Genomic DNA, 20,260 nt, shown 5'->3' with positions numbered 1-20,260 from the left:
AGCAGCTAGGAGGTTTGCTATGTGTAATGAACCCAAGTTTTTTCCAAGAGACAAGGAACACAGCAATAATTTGGAACAATTAAAAGTCAATTAAACAAGCCCATAGGGATATTGCCCCAAGAAACCCCTTCCCTTTTTGGCCATCCCACCATGAATGGCTCTTTGAGCCTTCCCTCCCTTTTTCATTTTCCCGTTCCTGGTTTGATTGCAGTCTGTTGATGGTGATGTACATGGGCACGCACCCCTCTGGGGAAGCATTCTATCTTCTCCACCACCACCACCAAACACTTTGAATTTTACTTACTCTTTAATATCCTTAGCCACAACACCCTCCTACTAGAGCTTGTTCTGGGGCTCCCTCAACCCCCATTCCTGTCACAGCAGTGTCCATCCATAGGCATCCATGAGCAGGACTCTTGCTGGAGTTCACTCAACCCTTGCTGCCCTCAGCAGCTTGTAGGAAAGTACATACCATTCATTTCTCTTCCGAAACACCTAAAGGCATAGGATTTCATCTCTGTGGGGTGAAGAATGACGAAAGACATGTGACCTGGCAAAAGAGTCCACAGCACCAGAGACGTGCTCTGTCCAGGTACAGGAGCAGCATTCCCAGAGGGCTAGGACAGCAAAAAAACTATCACAGGGGCATTCAGTAAAGGCTTCATGTGGGCAGATTACATACCGTTTGATCACCCGTCATCTACATGATACAGAAGACACTGTTTGATTACACTAGTTTAACTGGAAAAGACCCAAAAACGGATTCAGGAAAGAGAGGATCCACACAGCAGTGCAGAAGACAGACCAGCCCATCCAAAACATAGTGGGGATTTTACATAAAGGAGCATGAGATTACATTTAGCCAAAACATGAGTGATACAACATTGGGAAGAATTTGCCATGTTACAATTTTTTATTTTACTAAGCCGAAGTTAAAGGCTGAAAGCTGATACAAAGCAGAGAGAGACGAATGAGATTAGTTCTGAAAGGTCAAATGCCCACTAACATAGAAAATGATAGATGTTGTGAACTGAAAGTTGTGCTCGGGATTAAGAGCAGAATAGCAGGAACAGCATAAGATCTATCTTTATCCCTGAGATGTTTGCAGATGTGCTGAAAAGAAGCAGAGGGGTGTTACAGGAATAAATTACATCTAATGTGCTTGAGATATGGGCTCAGTTAGATTGAGACATCCAGACTTTCTCCACTGAATATCAAAAGCTTTACTCTTTAGTAAAAAAAATGTTTATTGCTTTATACTTTGCCTGCAGTGAATATTCCAGAAAAACACCTTTCCCCTGACTGATACATCTCGGAAGCTGAAGTTGTCTCTCATCTTCAGCACAAGCAAGGTTCAGGAGCAGCCGGTGCCAAAGAAGGATTTACACAAAAGGGATGCAGTCTGCACAGCTCCAGCTTTAACTCTGCTGGGATCTTGTGGAATGGTCCTTCACAGCAAGTTAAACCACCCATCAGCTCCTTTCCAGTACAGCTGAAAACCATAGCTGTGAGCGTTTCACTGCCTCCCAGGGTGTCAGTCCTGCAAACAATCAGGAATCCACAAGAACTCACATAGACCAGCCAGGCGAAACCAGTGACACCCTTCAAGCTAGAGCACATGGCAGGCCAAGGATGTTTGAAGCCTACGATAGCAGAGGAAGAATGTCAGCAAGAATGCCGTGCAGGAAAGGCACACTGTCCTTACAACAATCCTTCTCCCAGTGGAGGCTGCTAACCTGTATGTCGCAGATTTACGTCATAAAGCTCAGGAGGTAACAGAGGCCCCATTTCAGACGTGACCCATAATCATGCCAGCAAGTTTTGCACGTTCATTTGTTCCATTGTCCTTTCAAAGAATGATGGCTATTTGTAACCCTTGCAGAAACCCGTGCTTTTAGATCAAGCTGTGAGGAAGCAACAAAAGAAATGCACCCAAACAGCTCTGACTTCAGACGCATGGAGTTGTTCATGTGCTCCTCAAATACATATAGCCAGATTTTTCCTGATCATGGGAGAGGTAACCACATACCAGTGCTGGAGAAGACAGTTGCTTACAGACATGTCACAAAACCATCCAGGATTTAAGTTCTTCTGGGAACCTATCCAAAAGCATTCAAGGATAACTGAGAATCATTTATACGCTCAGAGAAAAAGGGCTAAAGACCTGGATTATTCAAAATAATCAACCCTGACAGTCACATGAGTGATGGCACATCAGAAGATACACGTGCCTGTTCTTCCTTCCTTTCTTAAATCATGGGCTAATCTTTCTACAGTATGATTATCTATTACAAAGTCTTTTGCCTGCAAGAACTTGGCTCTGTTTCATCAATATGGGCTAGATAAAAATCTGTATTACAACACTGACACAGGTTTCCCAGAAAGGTGGAAACATTCCAGGCCAGGTTGGACGGGGCTCTGAGCAACCTGATCTAGTGAAGATGTCCCTGCTCATGGCAGGGGTTGGACTAGATGGCCTTTAGAGGTCCCTTCCCACCCAAACCAGTCTGTGATTCTATGACAAAGTCACCTGCAGTCTACTCCTTGAAAGCCTACCAGCTGATGGACTTAGTCACTCAGCTCCCTAACAGAAACCGAAACCTCCTTTGCCTCTTAATACTGAAAACTACAACATGGGCAACCTAGGGTCATGTATTTTTACTCCTTTAGTTACTTAAGGGCATGCTGCAACAAGGCACACCAAGATTTTTAAACACACCAAGATAAACTCATACTCAACGCAAGTGGATTGTGGAAACCCCAGGAAGTGCTGGCCTTCAAGGACAGCAGAACCTCTCTAGTTCATGTAGCTAAGGCTTCTTAGGATGTCATGTGACAAGCAGAAATTTGTGAGAAACCCGCCTGCCCTGCGAGCCAAGAATTGCCATTAACTGCTCCTTCCATTCATCATGTCCACTCCTAACCAGCACATTCCCCTCCCTTCCTGCTTTACCAGATTCTCAGCTTTACACTACCGGTATTTTATTTACCCTGCAGCACGATCAAATTTCATCTTGTTGATGCCCTGGCTCCATCCTACCATGCTTTAATGAAAGCAAAAGGGACCATGGCCAAAGGTCACAATCCATAAAGGGGGTCCAGGATTGGAGAACAGAGAAATGACTGTATGTAACTGTCCACCTCACAGAAGGGCCATCCTGCCCTCATCTCCCAGGCTCTGCTGTTCTCTGACACTGCAGCATCATCTTTGCCCAAACCCAGGTTGTCGTCTTCACCCCACTTTCCCACCATGTTTCCTCAACTTCCCTCACTTTGCCACCTCTGTGTCAAGCAGGTTCCCTCCTCTGGTTCAACTTCACCTTCTAATCTTGCCTGGTCAGGAACATTGAACTTCAACAAGGTCCTGCTGGTGAGTCAACAGCCGCTTGCACACAGGGTTGTAGCAGGGTGTATTAAGTGATGTAAATGGATCTATTGTTTGCTTCAACCCTGTGAGTGGTGAGAACTGATAAGAACAATGCACTCCCCATAACACTTCTCCTCCACGTTATCAGCCTCTGATCTTAATCCCAGGAGTCAATGTCATAATCCATCACTGTTAATGAGTGTGAGCTCCCCTAGGCAGGGGCCTTATCTCACTTGGCATCTAAAGGGCCATATGAGGTTATGGCAATAGTGCAATTAAGTAAAGGTTACGTTGGCCTGGAAGTGTTAGGACTGGCTCTTTGGGAACAATTCATCAGAGACCAGAGGAAGCAAAGTAAATGACTTTATATGTTACAACTCACATGTCTCTCCCCGGCACTTCTACCGCTAGGATCTTCTAACCCAGCAGATCTCAGTCTCAGAGAAACTGCCAGCCTTGGGCACCCACCAACACAGGCATGCGAAGTGGTGTGGTTTAGAGGCAGGATTGAGCGTGCTGGAGAAGTGCTGAAAATGGTTTGCCATCTATTGCCACTAAATGTTCCATTTACAACCAGAAATATTTCCTGAGGTCAAGGTAAAGAGTAAACACACAGGCAGCAATACTTCATCAGTATGTCCTATTCAGCCCTGTTGCCTGCATGGATCAAAACACCACACCCATTGAGCAAACCAAACTCTAGAAGAACAACCCCAAATAAGATCAAACAGCAACACAATCCCATCTTCAGTCTGCCTTCTGGGGAACCACTGCCATAGAGAGCAAAAATGATCCCCTCTCCTGGCTCTTCCAGGGGCCGGTCACTCCATCAGGGCAAAGACAGTTGCTGCCTTTATTTCATCTAATTCCTGTCCCAACTAGACAGGAGCTGATCTTGCACTGACAGGCTCTGCCAAGATTTCAGGTAAAGGTCTCCTCTGTCATAGTACCTACACTGCTTGCCCTCCATACAGGTCATGAGCTACCTACAAAAATTATTTGCAGCCCTTAAAGGCCAAAGTGTCTACAATGCCTTTAAGATACACTTGCCTCTTCCTATGACTCAGCTGCAGATTTAACTGTGATGTAGACAATCCTGGGACAATCAGGTCAAGGCTGTCAAAGCATATTGCCTCTGGACACAGCTCATTGGAAAGAGTGATTGCTCAGCCTTGCCTCATTCATTACCTCAGCAGCTTGGCTTCATCTCTGCAACTCACCTTCCCTCCCACACCTGCCCAGCCTGTCTGGACAGGGGCTGTGGGCACTGTGCCCTCCCTCACTCCTTCCTACCACACATGGTAACTCGGTACCTACGTCAAATCCAAGTATTGGAGTTCAGCTCAGGATAAAATGGATGAAAACAATCTATGTTACACTAGAAGTTATTATACCAGGTCCGATTGGATGGTGTAGTGGTCTCCCCTGGCCATTCAACCCACCCTTGAGAGCTATCACTTTCAAACACACGTTGGACCATATTTAAGAGCATGTACGGCGGCAAGATACCCATGCAGGATGGAAAACCTGTGGTTGACGCTTACAGGTGGGTGAGCTGAGGAGCAGTCAAAGTATTCCTGGAGCTGCACAGCAGCAGATAATGCCACGGGGAGAAATTCAGCTGGAGCTTGCCAGCAAGTGAGGGGAAATGGCTGAGCAGTCTAGGATTAATCACATTTCAGGAGCATGACAGCTTCGGGCACCAAGGTTAAAAAGACAAAACCAAAACCCCAAGCCAGTAATAACAACATTATGGTTGTTTCGCATTTGCATCGATGAAACACTATAGGCTGTCAGACATTAGGAAGGACAAAGGACAACAGAATGGTATGTTTCTGGGCAAAGATGCCACAATAAACTTCACTGTAGAGAGGCTGACCACGGGATCTCAGGCAAGGCAGAGTGTGAGCAAAACCAAGAGGCAGAGAGGTATTCTCCAGAGATACATCCTAGAGAGAAGGGTTTCTCCTCATTGCTGCAGATTTAAATCTAAGGTCTTTTGAATCTGCTTTGAGCCTGCGAAGTGAGACAGCACAGAGGTGGTGGTGCCCACAGCTCAGACCGTGCCCTCAGTCCCACTGCTTCACGGGCTGAGAGCGTTGTGTCAAAGGAAAGTTCAGGACTTGCTTCAAATACCATGTGGACTGATGGGTACAGCCAGTACACACTCCTTTCCAAGCTGCAGCTTAAAGGAGCGCAGCTCTCATCCCAGAGAAGAGCCATCAAATCTACAGCTAAAAGAGCATAAATCTCTTAAATCACCAGCTGCTCTCATTCAGCAGGGAAAGACAGAGCACATAAATCTCCACATGCTCACTTTCAGTAGGAAGGGTAGGCAGGGTCTTCTCTTCTGTTGGCATTTCAAGCGCCTTTAATCAGACACGTCATTTGGATTAGGCTAAAGGAGAGGTTTAGCATCTCTGTTTTGCCAGCTGGCTCAGCCCCTTGCTCAGGCTAATCCCAGCGTCACACAGAGACCAGACCTTCAGTGATTATTTGTATGACAGGATGACCAGGGTAGGGGAGGACAGTCAGTGGTTGGTGAGTTCACATGGGTCCAAGGAGCACTGTGTTCAGTCCTAAAACTTTCCATTGCTGTCATGAAGCAAGTGCATATATATCCCTTGTGAGTCAAAGGTCTCTTAGGCTTGCCTTTCTAAATGGCCACATCAGGCATTTTAGGGCAAAACAGTGATTAAATGAGGTGTATCTACACTATCGGCTAAGCCTGGGACCAAGTCCAGTGCTGAGATTAGACAACACCACTTTGCAAGGATAGTTGTAAACAGGTGCCCTATCCTGAGCTCTGTTGCTGCCCGGAGAAGGTGGACATTGGCATTATCATGGCCACAGGCTCATTCTCTCACAGGCTTTGACCTACCCTGGTGTGGGCAAAATTGAGCACACCGTGTCACTGCGAGTCTGCAGGTGTTCCAAACACAGTTCTTCATGGTCACAGCAGAACTGGACTTTGAACAGGCATCGACAGGGACAGAAACACACGGGTCTGGGAGATCAGAACTTCATCTCAGTACATGGATGTGACCGCAGAAGTCAACAGACAACAACTTACTCGAGAGATGCTTTCTCTTTCCCTCTCTACCCATAGCAAGATGCAAGCTATGTTTTTCATACAGTAATTGCCCACTAGGAGAAAATTACCCTAACATTCATTTAACTTTCTTTAGCTGACATTCACCAGAGGCAACAAGGGCTCACCAGCACCCCCATTGCTGCTCCATCAATTCGCCGCTGCAGCTTTGGTGGTAGAACAGCTCAAGATGATACGGCAGCCAGGAAAGTTTCCCAGGTCAGGAACATTTGTAAGGGGCTGAACAAACACCACAGGCAAGTGCCTGAACCTGTACTTTCAAATTGGATCAGCAGGAGCTTGACGCAGTGGTGACCATGTTCTGCAGCAACCTCCAATGCCAGCAAGCGGATCAGTGTCACCTACAGGAATAGTGTCTGGCTTTGACACCCTCCATCCCTCCCACCCCTCCTAATTTCCTTGCACTGTAAGTGTACCCGTTGATTTTTTTTCTCCGTCCAGCTTGGTGAGGATCAAGAGAATGCACAGGGGAGATCAGCAGCCCACAGCAGGTCCCCGAGAAGGGGACCATGGTTCAGCTTTCTCCTGCTCAACTGGCAAAGACCAGTCAGAGGGAAAATTCCTCTGCCCTCCTAGCTTCACCTCCCAGCTACTTCACAGACCCAATCCTTTCAGGGAAGAATGCCAGATTTGACAAAACATAAGGCTTTTGCGTCGAACATGTGCAGATTGGCACACTCAAAGGACATGGGGCAGGACTTACACATGCCACTGAAGTAATTGAAGTAGAAAACCTTGGAGCTGAAACTAAGACCGAAAGGGAGGGAGAGGGAACAACCAGCTTCACTCTGGTCCTTGAATAAGAGGGTGCATTATCAGTACAGGTACAGTTAAACAGGAAAGATAATTGCTTAGTTTCTCAGTAACAAACCTGGGACCAGGAGGCATGAGCTCTGCCGTGCTCATCTCCATCTACATGTTGCAACCTGGGTGCACATCACCACCCCCCAGGACCAGACAGATGCTCAGATCACAGCAGTTTAACACGGTGGTCAATGGAGAAGGATGCAAGGTTCCATGGAGCAGCTTCTGACAAGTCCAAAGGGCTCTGCCAACAAGTTGCTGTCTGCCAACGCATGTGGTGCAACGGGTATCACGAACAGAGGGCACATCTGCTAAGAAATCATCCTGGCACGATTCTGGGTTGCCCTCCAAGTTTTGTCAACCACCTATCACAAAACACTGCAGGAATTTCTCAGGGAGTTAGGAGAGATGAACACTCGACAAGAGGTTCACCTTTACAAGAAGCCTGGCAGCTGGGAAAAGTCAAAAAATAGCTGGGAAATGCTGCTGGCCGTGTAAAACATTCACACTAGCGAGATATAGCCATCTCGATCAAATTATTTCAACACCAGTCACCCCTTCTTCTGTGCTTTCTCCATCAGACAGCGCTTTTAAGTTGCAGTCTATATGGTACGGTACATAACTCCTTACAGTGCCACTAACGCATGGTTAACAGAGTCAAAGCGACACCCAGACACCGTACATCTCTCGCCTTTCTCAGTGCCCATGAGGCCACCACCAGGATTCTGGGCAGACAGAGGAGGCAAAGCCCAGGAAGGAAAAGCTGATGTTGGCTCTTGCTGAAGGCAGTCTGATTTAGTCAGTACCATCTTCCAAAGGCAGTCTTCAAAACCCCAGGAGTGCTGTTCACAGGACCAGACTCAGCCATAAAGGTGGGGGCATATGAGATGCTCCCCTTCAGCTGCCCAAGAGCATGGCATGAGCTGGCCGTACCACTGGCAGGAAGGGCAGATGTCTCCATGTCTTTGGCTGAAAATTTGCTTCTGGCCTATATTTGATTGCTACTTCCTTGTATCTACAGGTTCCTCTGGTTTTTATTTACAGGTTCTCTTTATTTGAATAGGTTGATCCATTTTCTGAGTGTGAAAACCCACAAGTTTCCGTTCTCTTCTCCTTCTCCAGATTCCATATATTTTCATAGCACAAGAAAACACCAGAAACTAGGGTGTCTCCGGGGCCAGATCTGAGATTGTTTCCTCTGTACAAGCTCGGAGGGAAAATATTAAAGTAGCATAACAATTGCTGTCATTACCTACAGCCCTTAATAAAACAGATTTACCAGGAAGAAAACTAGTATTCAGCGAATACGGAAGGCATCCTGGTTTTGGTGTTGGACCAGAAGCAGCCTTCTTTACAGAAATCTTAGATATTATATAAGCACAAAATGGAAGAAGTCACCGATAAGAGATCTGTGGATCATATAGCCATAGACGGTTTTGTTTATAAAATTTTATGACTGATTCAAATAGTTATAAACATTTTCAGCTATACGTTTTCAACTCTATTTTAATTAAAATGCTTAATTGCAAATAGCCATCTCATTGTCTGAAAATAAGATTATTCCAGAGATAGAACTCAAAGGATTCATACTTCTGCACTGATTTACCAGATATTTGTCTAGGACACGCTGGAGTAAACATTTGAGAGGACGAGGTTCATACTAAGTGTTCACCACAGCTACTCTTTACATTAATCATTTCTGCTTCACTGTAACAACATGTTTTTAGCACGGATTTCACTTCAATCTTTTACTTCAATTCACTGAGCCCCACTGTGCCATGAGGGGCAAAACGCTTAATGACAGTCACAACACCAAAAAGTTTACATCACAAATAGAATCAAACAGTAAACGGAGGAAAATGGGAAGGTACACAGAAAAGGCACATAACACGGATGGGATAAGGATAAGGTTTTTTTATTTGTTGTTTCCACCACCCCTAACATTAGGCTTCACTGCTGGCAATGGCTTGCACTATTTTTTATAGCTGCTAAGGACAGTTTGCAAAGGATTTAAAGCACTGGGTCCTCATCCTCCTGCTTGAGGTATGCGTAGATATGCACAGGGACTGAGCAGGGGTCTAAGTCATCAGCTGAAATAATAACACCTTCTACTGAGTAACAGCAGGTCTAAGCCACTGTAAATAATAGCTAGGTACTCTCAGACACTCCTCCAAAAAGCCTGGGAAAACAGAAATCCCTCCTTTCACAGACACTCTTTGACCAGAACGAAGAAAGGGTTCAGAAAGCAGCAAACACTCTTAATACTACCAAATCTCTACGTCCCTCTTGCTAAGAAGGGAACATAGGTGGAAAGTTTAAGGTGAAGAGGTGAGGAGCAAAGGGGGAGCCCTGGCATCTCTGCTGGGGGAAGGCGCTGGCTCTTGGCACAGCGCAAGTGGCGGCAGCATCTTCTTGCGTTGACTCCGGGAGCCCTCCAGCGGCCGCACACCCACGGCGCGGGTGCCCACGGAATCGTGCGGGTGCCGCTGTGCCCGTCCCCCGCAGGAGCCAGGCAGCGGGGCCCTACAGCAGCACAGCTGCTGAGATGAGAAGAGGGAGTCAGACATCCTCCGGTCAGAAGCAAAAGCGGCAAACCCCAAGCTAAAACCAGATTGGGAATACATGGTCCAAGGGTAGATTTAACAGCATCGCGGGATCACCGTCTGGGAGATGACGTGGAGGATGGTCAGCTCTCCACACGCCCCGGGCTCTGCAGATCAGCAAACTGCACAGTAAATCTGCTCACGCTAGAACCACAAGGGAAGAGCAAGCACTTGCTCAAGGATTCTGGGCAAAAGCCGGAGCTCAGCTTATTTCAAATGTGGGTTAAGAAGGAGGAGAACGACTTGTGACTCGTCAGGGTCATGGGAGTCCAGACGGAGCAGGGTACCAGGGGACACCAGAGCGCTCTGCCACCACTGAGCCTTGGCACAAGGGCTCAGATGGTTTCCAAAAAGGAGGGGGTTTGTTTTTTTTTTTTTAACACCTGGAGGTGACAACAACCAGTAAGCATAAGAGGTAAAGCACAAGTCAGCTTGCAGACTCCAGGCTCAGGAGGAGGAACTGCCTCAAGCCAGGAAAGCAAGGGTCTTGGTTGCCACCTCCCTAGGCAGATGGCAAGGACTTCCTCGAGACTGGCGAGTTGGTAACACCTGAAAGCCACCCCCCTTTTTCCCCATCACACACATGGAATGGGTGTTCACAGCCCCCAGCTGCAGTCCCCTTCCTTTAGCTGGAAAATGGTAATACCCTGATTCCCTCTGGTGTATTTTTCACATGACTGACCACAGATCTATTAATATCTGAATCCAGAGCTGGTTCAGCTAGACAAGTCATTCCCTCCAAGGAGAGGAAAACCACAACTTCTTCCATCCCTGGAAAAAACCTTTTGTGACCGGCAAGACCAGCAGCTCAGATGTAGTAGAGAGGGTCTGGTTTGCTGAGACACCTCAGTGGAGAACGTCAACCAGCATGAGAGAGTTCAGCTTGTTTCTCCTGTGCCTCCTTCGTATCTCCAAGAAGGGTGAGTTCTGAGCGTGCTATGAATCCCTGTCTGATCAGGACTTTTCTTCTCACTCTAGTCAAAACGCCAGGGGAATGACCAGGTATAATAAACTCTCCAAGAAGTGCACATCCATCATGTTGCTTAAAAGAATCCTGAAATTCCAGATACATGTGAGAATACTGGAAAAACTCAAAAGGCTTGACTCTGCAATTATCAGAGAAGTCTCTATTTGTTTGGGTTTTTTTTTTTGCATTTTTTATTTTTTTAAACTTGCGCAGGGAGTTCATCTAACTTTCCCCCTGCATTGTCAGTTGGATGCGGCATTTCCATTACCACCCACAAGTGATGTTTTGCACTCCTAGGAGTTACTATGCAACAGACACTAAGTGCACTGAGCACTTAAGGTCACATTTAACCTCAAGTATGCACTTAAATTCCATTAAACTCAATGGGATTTGCCTAGATATACTGTCAAACAGTGTTTGCTAGAGCAAGGACAGTGTCTGTGATGGTCTCCAGCTCTTGATCTTGTCTTCATAACCTTTCCATTGACAGCTAGCAGATACATTGACCTGACAATTCCTTTCAGGAGTTACCTCCTGTAAGGTGCATAGACTGTTTTCCTATGACCTTCTCTGTTTCTTGTGAGAGCTTCAATTCCAGGAACAAATGGAGGCTGCATATTAGCAAGAGGAAGCCATGGAAGACCTACCATGCTGAAGCTTTAAGGTTAAGGTTAAATTATACACAATGCTGCCAACTCCCTCCACTCAGCCTAGCCAAACTGTGTTTTCACAGAACTGGGTTGAGCTGGTAACATCAGAAGCACTTATTTTAAAAATTATTTCTCATGTGTAAGGCAAGGGGATGTGTCTGTGCTAGAAAGAATGCTCTTTACTTAAAGATTTTTTTAAAAATGCAAACCAAAAAGGTGGCAGAGAAAAGCAAATGATGTACTCAAAAGCACATGATCTGTAGTTCTCCAAAAGTAAGGGTTAGAGTGACATGCTGTAAAGTAACCAAAATAACATGAAATAAACTAGAAAGAAATAGCATTTTCTGTTTTCACTGCCAGGTGTCCTTGTGCTCAAAGTCTATGAGCTTCCTGGAGCTTCAGCGGTCATGTATATAGATTACCTAGGATGCAAAAAGTACTCTCATCTTACAATAAATGACAAGGCAGCCTGACTCCAGATCTCAGTAATCAAAATACTGGCTTGGCACTGATTCCAGATGAATAAATTAATGGCAAGCACAGGTCCTACACTGGCTTTTGTCCATTGTGCAGCACACAACAGATTAATACAAGCTGCACCGCCACAGAGGTATTTGTCAAATATCATGGTGACCAGATATATGAACAAGCAACAAGTCTTATCTTGGAGTTTACACAAATAACCCAACAGCTGACAATGCCCGCAGACCACAGTGAAGCCAGACAGACCAGGGACGGGTGGCAATGACGCACAGGACACCTTTACATTTTTTGCAGCTATTCCCAGTTATTGAGGGAAAAGCTCCTGATTTCGTGAAGTCATCAACTGAGTTTTATAAAAAACAGGAACATAGCCACAGACATTCCTGAGGCCACAACCTGCTGCTACAGCTGTTGTAACTAGCAAGACAGTGGATAGCTACACATACCAGTATGGAAAGTACTGCCTACAGGTGTTGTTTGTTGATGATCTTGGTTCCTGGGAAAGAAAAATGGATGAGACATTGAGTTTTCCCTATATACTTCAAGGTGGGGAGCATCCATTCGGGTGAAGGCTATTTTTGTCACTGGACAAAAATTATCAGACTGGGTCTGGTGGCAGTGAGGTTCAGCTCCTCAGACTGCATTAGGATTTACTGTGACCAGATTTGGCCAAGAGAGAAAAATCCCAACTGTTGGTAACATCTCAGCTGGAAAACTCAGGACTTCCCTCACTATGACACCAGGACGAGGCCTGTCTGGGAAGATACTGTCAGCTGGAGTCCACGCAGTAGCAACCTGCTCTGCTAAAGGGGAGATGCTTTCTGCACTGTCAAGGGCATCCTCCTTCCTAGGACAGGAGCTGATACAGGGAACTTGCTGTTCTCACCAGCCTCTGTAAGATGTGTATCTTCAAGTCTTTACTGAGATCCTGTCTCAGCTTACGAGTAAGATGCCACCTTGTGATGATAGCAGCACTGATCATCACAAACATCAGCTGTTGCTGCCTTCCCCAGGGGTAATATATCAGTGTAACAAATATTATAAAGTAGGAGTGTGCGTGTGTGTGTGCGAGCACTCAAAAGTGGGGCTGCTTCAACTACTGTGCACTTCAGTGCATAAAGCCACCAGATTTCTGAATACATACAAAACTTTTATTTTAACTTTCTGGTTTTTTTAAAGAAGTCTGTTCCTCCAAGCATACAAACATCTATTAACGGCAAAAGACTGTTACACAACTTAAGGTGCTATTATTCACTTGACAAACAGAGGCCTGATTAGGAATTACATCACTTCCAACATGAGCTAGTCAGTCTGCTGAGCTCTGCTGCAGCCTGGTAGCAAACGCAGCCACAGTAACTGGGCTGCTCCATCATCTGCAAGTCCTCAGCAAGAACATCAAGCAGCACAGGGCCCGCCACGGGTACACAGCACCCCTTTTCTGACCAATAAGACAGTAAATGCAGGAAGGATGCCCCACTTCCTTCTGAAACACCCCAGATAAATCAGTCTTGATCATCTCTTTTTGCTTCTAGGTGTGCAGTCCAACGGCTGGTCCGTTCACGTCCCATCTGATGTTACTGGTGAACTTGGGAAGATGGCTATCCTGCCCTGCACTTTCACACACCCCTACAAAACATTTGACCGGACCCTCACTGCCATTTGGAGGATCAAGGAACCTTACAACGGCACGGTAGTTTTCAAGTGCATTAGTCAGAGTGCCAGCGAGCTCTGTAAAACTGCCATCAGCTACAAAAACAAATACAAACTGCTTGGCAACCCCCGGCACAAGGACCTTTCCATCAGGATTGACAATCTGACCTGGAGTGACAGTGAGAGATACTTCTGCCGGGTGGAGTTGTCCGGAGATATCCACGACAAGTATGAAAGCAGGAATGGGATAAAGCTGCATTTGATTGGTAAGAGGGCGTGAGAGGCAAACAAGGCAAAGCCTCCTGTAGGGAAACAAGAGCCACAGGATGTGGAAACTGATGAGATGGTAACAGAAGTTGACCCGAGATTGTCTTCCAAAGGTTGGCTTTCCCTGCTCTGTGGATAGTTTATAACATTTGGGCAGGGAATACTCATTGCTTTCCACAGGCTTCCAGTATCAGGCGATGAGCACAAGTCAAGGAAGGTAAGGAAAGAGGCTCTGGCTGCTAAGGTAAGAGACAACCAAGTTCTGGACATCCCACTCTGCCCCTGCAGCACAGGAGCTGTGCAGGCAGCAGAGAGGCACGGGAGGGTCAGCAGCCCATCTGGTGGGGTCAAAGACTTCCTCTTCAACAGAACCTAAACTGGAGAGCCTGGGTGCTGAGCACACATAAGCACGAGAAGGCCTGGATGGTAACACGGGTTTGGAAAGCCAGGATACCTGGTACTGATGTGCCATAGGTCCAGACTTCTCTGGAGCAGGAAACATTAATTACAAACAACCTGAAAAAACAGCTCAGATCAACAAAAGTCAAATGCTATTCCCATCTCCCAGATCAAGGGAGCGCTGGGAGACCCAGGTGGTCTCAGAAGCAGACTCAGGCTTTACCCGTGAGTGCAAAGGTGCCGCGTGTTGGATGATTTTGGTTGTCAACTGAAACTGCTTTACGCCTGCTCTGCACTGTGGGCATCCAGATGGGACCTGAGGATGAGCTCAGTTACTGCTTGGGAAGTTCTGTGTAGTTGAGGCTCTCCTTCACTTGGAGCAGCTCCTAAACACCCACATACACAGCATGACCAGGGCAGGATGGCAGCAGATCTGTCTCTCAGGGCCTGCCTAGATTTTAACACCAGAGGAATGATAACACACACAGATATGGTACCCAGGCTGCACCCTGCTTCAGGAATGGGCCCTGGCAGTGTGAATGGGAGGGGTTAAATAACACTTAGAATGTTAACTTAGACACCAAAACACAGACATGGGACACACAACTAACACAGCTATCTTTCTTGTGGATCAGTCCTCCAGCCTCAAATTCCTCCTGCATTACACAGGCACAGGGGAAGATGTGCTGTAGGTGGTTGCAAGCTGTGTATTTGTTGTCTCGCCTGGCAAAAAATGAAATCAGTACTGAACTCCTGCTTTTCTTCTGTTAGTTCCCTTCGGTTTTCACAACGCCTTTCAGAACCACATGCATTAAATGGGTCAACAGGCCCAAGAAGAGAGGATTGATGGGTAAGAGAAGCTTGGTCATATCCTTAGCAGATTAGACCAAAGATAACATGTTGAACAGCACATCTCTCAGCGTTTTGCACGCCCCAAATGATCTTTACCGCCGTTCACTCAGTCACACAATTGCTACAAATTCAGCATACTGTATCTTGGCATGGGTGTGCTACCCCAAAGCAACCAGGAACCTACACCAACTGTGGGGTGGTCACTACAGGGTTGGAAAAAAAAACATCAAAAATAGGTGGTAGCAAGGAATGCCAATGTTCCCTGACAATAATTTCCCAAATCCGGCAAGTCTCAGGCACTGAGCAAAGGGCTTACACAAGCAGATCAATCCATCTGAAGGAAGAGCCACAAGAAGCTGGCAGGAGAGCACTGTGGTTGCCTTGTCCTGGACCATGTAAAGATGCAGCCGGTCCGAAAAGGTCACCAGCTGCACCTGTGCCTACGTCACGGGCAGCACTGGGCTGCGATTCACGGTGCAACTGCAGACAGCAGCCCATCTTCAAAGGTCATCGCCCTGCTACAGCACAGTGCCTTGCCATCTGCCACCACAGAAGGTCACAACAGCTGAAGCTGACCAAAACTCAGAAAACAGCGTAAGGCAGTACAGGGATAAAACACAGCGTACACGTCCTTGCACCCAGGCTTTGCTGGGTGAATCCCTTTGCTCCTCTATCCAACACAGCAGGGTAGGGAAATCTAGGGAAAGTGCCAAGAAAAATAAGGAAGGGGAGGTTCGATCCCGACGTTACCCTGATATAACACGCTGAGGGTCCACCAAGACCAAGGTGTTTTGCATTAGACCTGCCTTTGAAGCCTGACTCATTTTCCCTCCCCTGTTGCACTTCCCGCAGCTGCCCCCAGGATCATTAACATCACCGTCAGCTCCAATGGGGATCGCACCTTCCAGGCACGCTGCACCGCCGAGGGGGAGCCAGCACCTGCTCTGACCTGGACCGGACCACCCTACAGCAACCTCACCTCCATCACCAGCATGAACCACCGCGTCACCAAGGAGCTCCGGTACCTGACCCACGACGGAAAATACACCTGTACTGCTGTCAACAGCCACGGGAGAGCAGAGGGGGCTGTGTACTTCTATAAATTCAAAGCATCCAACACCTCTTTCTTCCTGATCCTGATCTTTGTGCCGCTGGGAATTAAAGTGCTCATTTTGCTGGTGATACTGAGCTTCACTGTTTTCTCAAGAGGAGGTGCGTATCGCTCTTTCCCTCGGTAGTCTTCCTCCATCAGACCGGTAACCAGCAATGCGATATGGCAGAGAAAGTCAGGAAGGAGGGGTTGGGTTTGTTTGCAAGGGGGGGTTAAATGATTATGATTTCCCACCCTAGAAGGATATTTCTAAGAACAAGTAAGAGGGACCTCCTGGCTGGCTGGTCTCAGTCTGCAGTCAGGAGGTCTCCTTAGGGAAGGGACCTTTGAAAACACAGAGGTAGGAGTTCCCTTGCACCCGAGGAGAAAGGTTAAACTAACAGATGGGCAATTAGCAGAGAACCTGCTGCCTACACAACCAGATTATTTTTTTCTTTCTTTCTCAAAGCAGACTAGTTTCTGCCTCTTCCCCTGTAGCCATGGACAGGATTTACCCTCACTGCATCCCACGCAACAGTTTAATCTCCTGGGGTGGGCATCCTCATTTTACTGACCACCTGTCTCAGTCCCCCAGCCTTGCTACCTGGGTGCTCCCTCATCGTTTGTGAAATCCCACCTCCCAACCAAACCAAGGCCATGAGAGCAGGGAAACTACAGCTCATAGGAGATGAGAATCAGCTTGTGAACCGAGGGAGGAGACATCCCAAGAAACCCAGAGGCTGCTGGCACCCAGCCCACCACCCTGCTATGTGATGGCATGGGGAGTAGGGGACCAGGAGGGATGCTGGGCTCTGCCTCTCAGGCTGGGTGAGATGTCACATCACTTTGACTCATCTGTGGGGGCAGTCTGATGACAACACTTTGCAAAAGTCACCTCTTCTGATGTAGAACCTGTAAGACCAACCAGAAATGCTTTGCTCCTTATATTCCAGGGCCTAATTCCCACCCCCATGAAGAGGACCACATGCCTGATGAAAGGTCTTCTCCCCGTTCACTGGAGTGTCACAGCCACCCTCCAGTGCAGCTTCCCAACAGCTCTAGGTCAGTCGTGGCTCCACAGCTCACTCCAACCACATTGCTAACTCACATCTTCCTTCCCACTTCACAGGTCCCTCCTCTGCCCCATCCAGCCTGGCCCGGTAAGGAGATCTTACCTTCTACGTATGTTATCCAGCAGGAAGGTGGAGATGACTAAGGAGAAAAATGCAATGTGCCCTTGGTCTTGGCAACAACATTCTGGCCTGAGAGCAGGCTCCTGGGACAAGGACAGGGTTGAGCTGATGGCCAGGCAAGACAATGTGAGGGACCAAGGCTTGGTCAGGGCTGAGAGGAGGCTCTGCCTTGGGTACAGCTGAGAAGAGACCCCACCAATGTGAGGACAAGGGGCTGGGGCAGCAGGGTGGAGAGACCATAGATGCTGTAGTAGCAAAGGGCTAGCAGAAGTTTAGGTGGGCTGCAGGCCCAGAGCATGGTAGGAAGCCACATTAAACTAGCAAAAGAACAACCCACCAGAGGGACAGGCAAGGGGAACAGGCTGGGATGGGGTCTGTGACAGGCTGAGGAAGGATGAACGAGAGAGGGGAACCTGTGCCACAGAAATCTTCTCCCTTTGTGCTCCAGCCTCATAATGGGGCAGGAAAAATGCCTGCACCAAAGATAATGAGCTCTGCCATGTGTGGAAGAAGGTACCCAGCCCACCTCAGAGCCAGCTCAGGTGTGGCAGAGCCCCATTCTTTGGCTGGTATCCATCCCATGCTCCCACAGTAACCCTGGCATTTCCCACTGCCCAGCCCAACACCAATCCTGGACACTCCTGACAGCTGTGGTGGCCAAGCTAGAAAAAGATGGCAGGAGGAAGGGGTGGAATCAAACTAAAAACCAAAATCAACCCTCAGGCTAAACCTAAAAAAGCTGTGTAATACTGTGTATATATATATATATATACACACACACACACGTTATATATACTATAATAATACGTCAGTATAATTACACCTGCCCAGGGCTGCTCCCTTCCAACCTGAGTTATCCTTACGTGATGCCTCTTCCCTCACCTTACCCAAAGATGGTCATTTCAGCAGAACAGTCAAGCACACAGCATTGGGACACTGCCAAAGAGGCAATGGGGAATTTAATCCTACAGTTACATTTGTAAAAGCATAGTTTTGCTGATTTAACAGTGTCTAAAACATACCACACCCTTGACTGTATTTGTATAGACATATACATAGATGAAAGCTTAAAAACCAAGATCCTCCATGCTGTAGGTGAGAAGATCCTTCTCAAGGGAAGTTTGTCACAATCTTGAGGCTCTGGGCAGCAGGACAGGAGTAGTAGTTAATGCTAACAGTGTAGATCATTCTGGATACTTTAGTATGTAAAGCATTACATGCAGTTCAGACACTTAAAAGCTACTTGCTGCAGAAGGGAGGATCCATGTCAGCCAGAATTGCAGACACTTACTCTGACACTCCTAACTACTAGCTGAAGCCACTCAAAAAGTCTAAGAGTCTTCATCTCCTTCTACTGCCAGGCCACAGCTGCAGGACTCCACCTACGAGAACTTTGACCGCAGACACGGCGGCAGCCAGACTTTGCCGACAGAAAGAAGAGCGTCAAGACACAGCTGAGGACCGGGGCGGTCTCATCCACACCCGCTCGCACGGTTCAAATTCCCATCCGCCCTGTTCAAGGGTGCCTTTTCCCACTGAACACAAGACTGACGGTGACTGATGCACTCAAGGTCAAGCAGGCCTTGCAGGTGCATGACTTCCATCCCTGCTGCTGTGCTTACAAGCAAGAGAAACCCTTAAAGGGAAAATGGAAGAAAAGAGAAAACAAAGAGGGATGGAGCTGGGAGAGCAGAAGAGGATCTACACAGGATGTCAGTTCTAACCAACCTCTGTGTTGTCAGATAATGCTTAGAAGCAGGTAACAGTCTACCATTTTCTCACATCTTTTTGCTTTGGCATTTTTCAAATGTTACTTCACAAAGCGATTCTCGCCACTCCACTTGTCAAACCACATGCAGCTTGCTAGGGCCAGCAAGTGAACTATTTTTGTGTTTTAAATACGGGCTGTGAAAAAAAAGCACTACTGGAATTTCTGCTGTGTTTTTTGTTGTTATTATTCCTCCTTAACTCCTTATTTAAGAGTTTAAAGGAAATCTTAACTTTCAAGAGGACTCCAAGCAGAAAGAAAAAGAGGTTTTCCAAAAGCTGGTAGAGCTGAAAGCAAGACATGTAAAGGGTGGTCTGTATTGTAACTCTCCTGCAGCTCCTAGTGCCCATGTGTGCAAGTGAGCAGAATCTCAGAGCTTTGTGATAAAATATGCTGTGAAAGTGTTCTAATAAATAAAATTGGCTTTTCTTACCAAAAAAAAAAAAAAAGAAAATTATTTCTTAGGCTTCCATCTCTGTATTACATGAAAAAGTTCCTTTAAGGCCTGACTACCCATCTCTTACATTCTTCTGAGATGGAGTCACTGCTACAGTAAAGTCACTGGCCATCCAGAGACAAGTCTCTAACCCAGCCATGAACGTGCTCTGAGACCAGGTGAATAGACCCAGCTTATGGTACAGGACGATGCAAGCCAACCTGGAGTCTTGGTCAGGCAGGTCCAGGACGGGGCTGTGAAGAGCGACAGGCTGGCATAGAGGATAAGGAGAAGGAATGAAAAGAGAAGAACCTGCCTTCAGGTTTGTGTAACTGGATTCGATGCTCTGTGCAATCATTCCAGTGCAACAGCTCCAAAACTCTTCCCCTAACAATCCGGCTTTCTGGTAACAACCACCACTGGCCAGGAGCCCAAGCTGCTACTGAATTACCATTACTGAGTCCTGCCTGCAAGCTCAGCCCCAGCCTGGGAAATTTTAAAAACTCACCTCTTCATAACATCTGCACTGAGGAACTAAGGCACAGTTTTAAATAACTTGGCCAGGATAACAAGGAAAAAAAAATAAAAAAATAAATGCAAGGAAATATTTGAACCTGAT

General features: G+C 47.0%; 1 protein-coding gene across 1 annotated transcript; it reads left to right on the top strand.

Annotated features, from left to right (window-relative positions):
- The first annotated feature begins 10,754 nt into the window (after positions 1–10,754).
- Positions 10,755–18,895, top strand: SIGLEC15 (sialic acid binding Ig like lectin 15). Its single transcript, XM_074932945.1, has 5 exons — positions 10,755–10,806; positions 13,519–13,902; positions 16,007–16,366; positions 17,374–17,404; positions 18,799–18,895. Exons 1-5 carry the CDS (start codon positions 10,755–10,757, stop codon positions 18,893–18,895), a joined length of 924 nt encoding a protein of 307 aa, XP_074789046.1.
- The last annotated feature ends 1,365 nt before the right edge of the window (positions 18,896–20,260 follow it).

The sequence above is a fragment of the Athene noctua genome, chromosome Z (genome assembly GCF_965140245.1).
Source record: "Athene noctua chromosome Z, bAthNoc1.hap1.1, whole genome shotgun sequence".
Lineage (NCBI taxonomy): Eukaryota > Metazoa > Chordata > Aves > Strigiformes > Strigidae > Athene > Athene noctua.
This window is presented reverse-complemented; position numbering and strand designations above follow the sequence as displayed.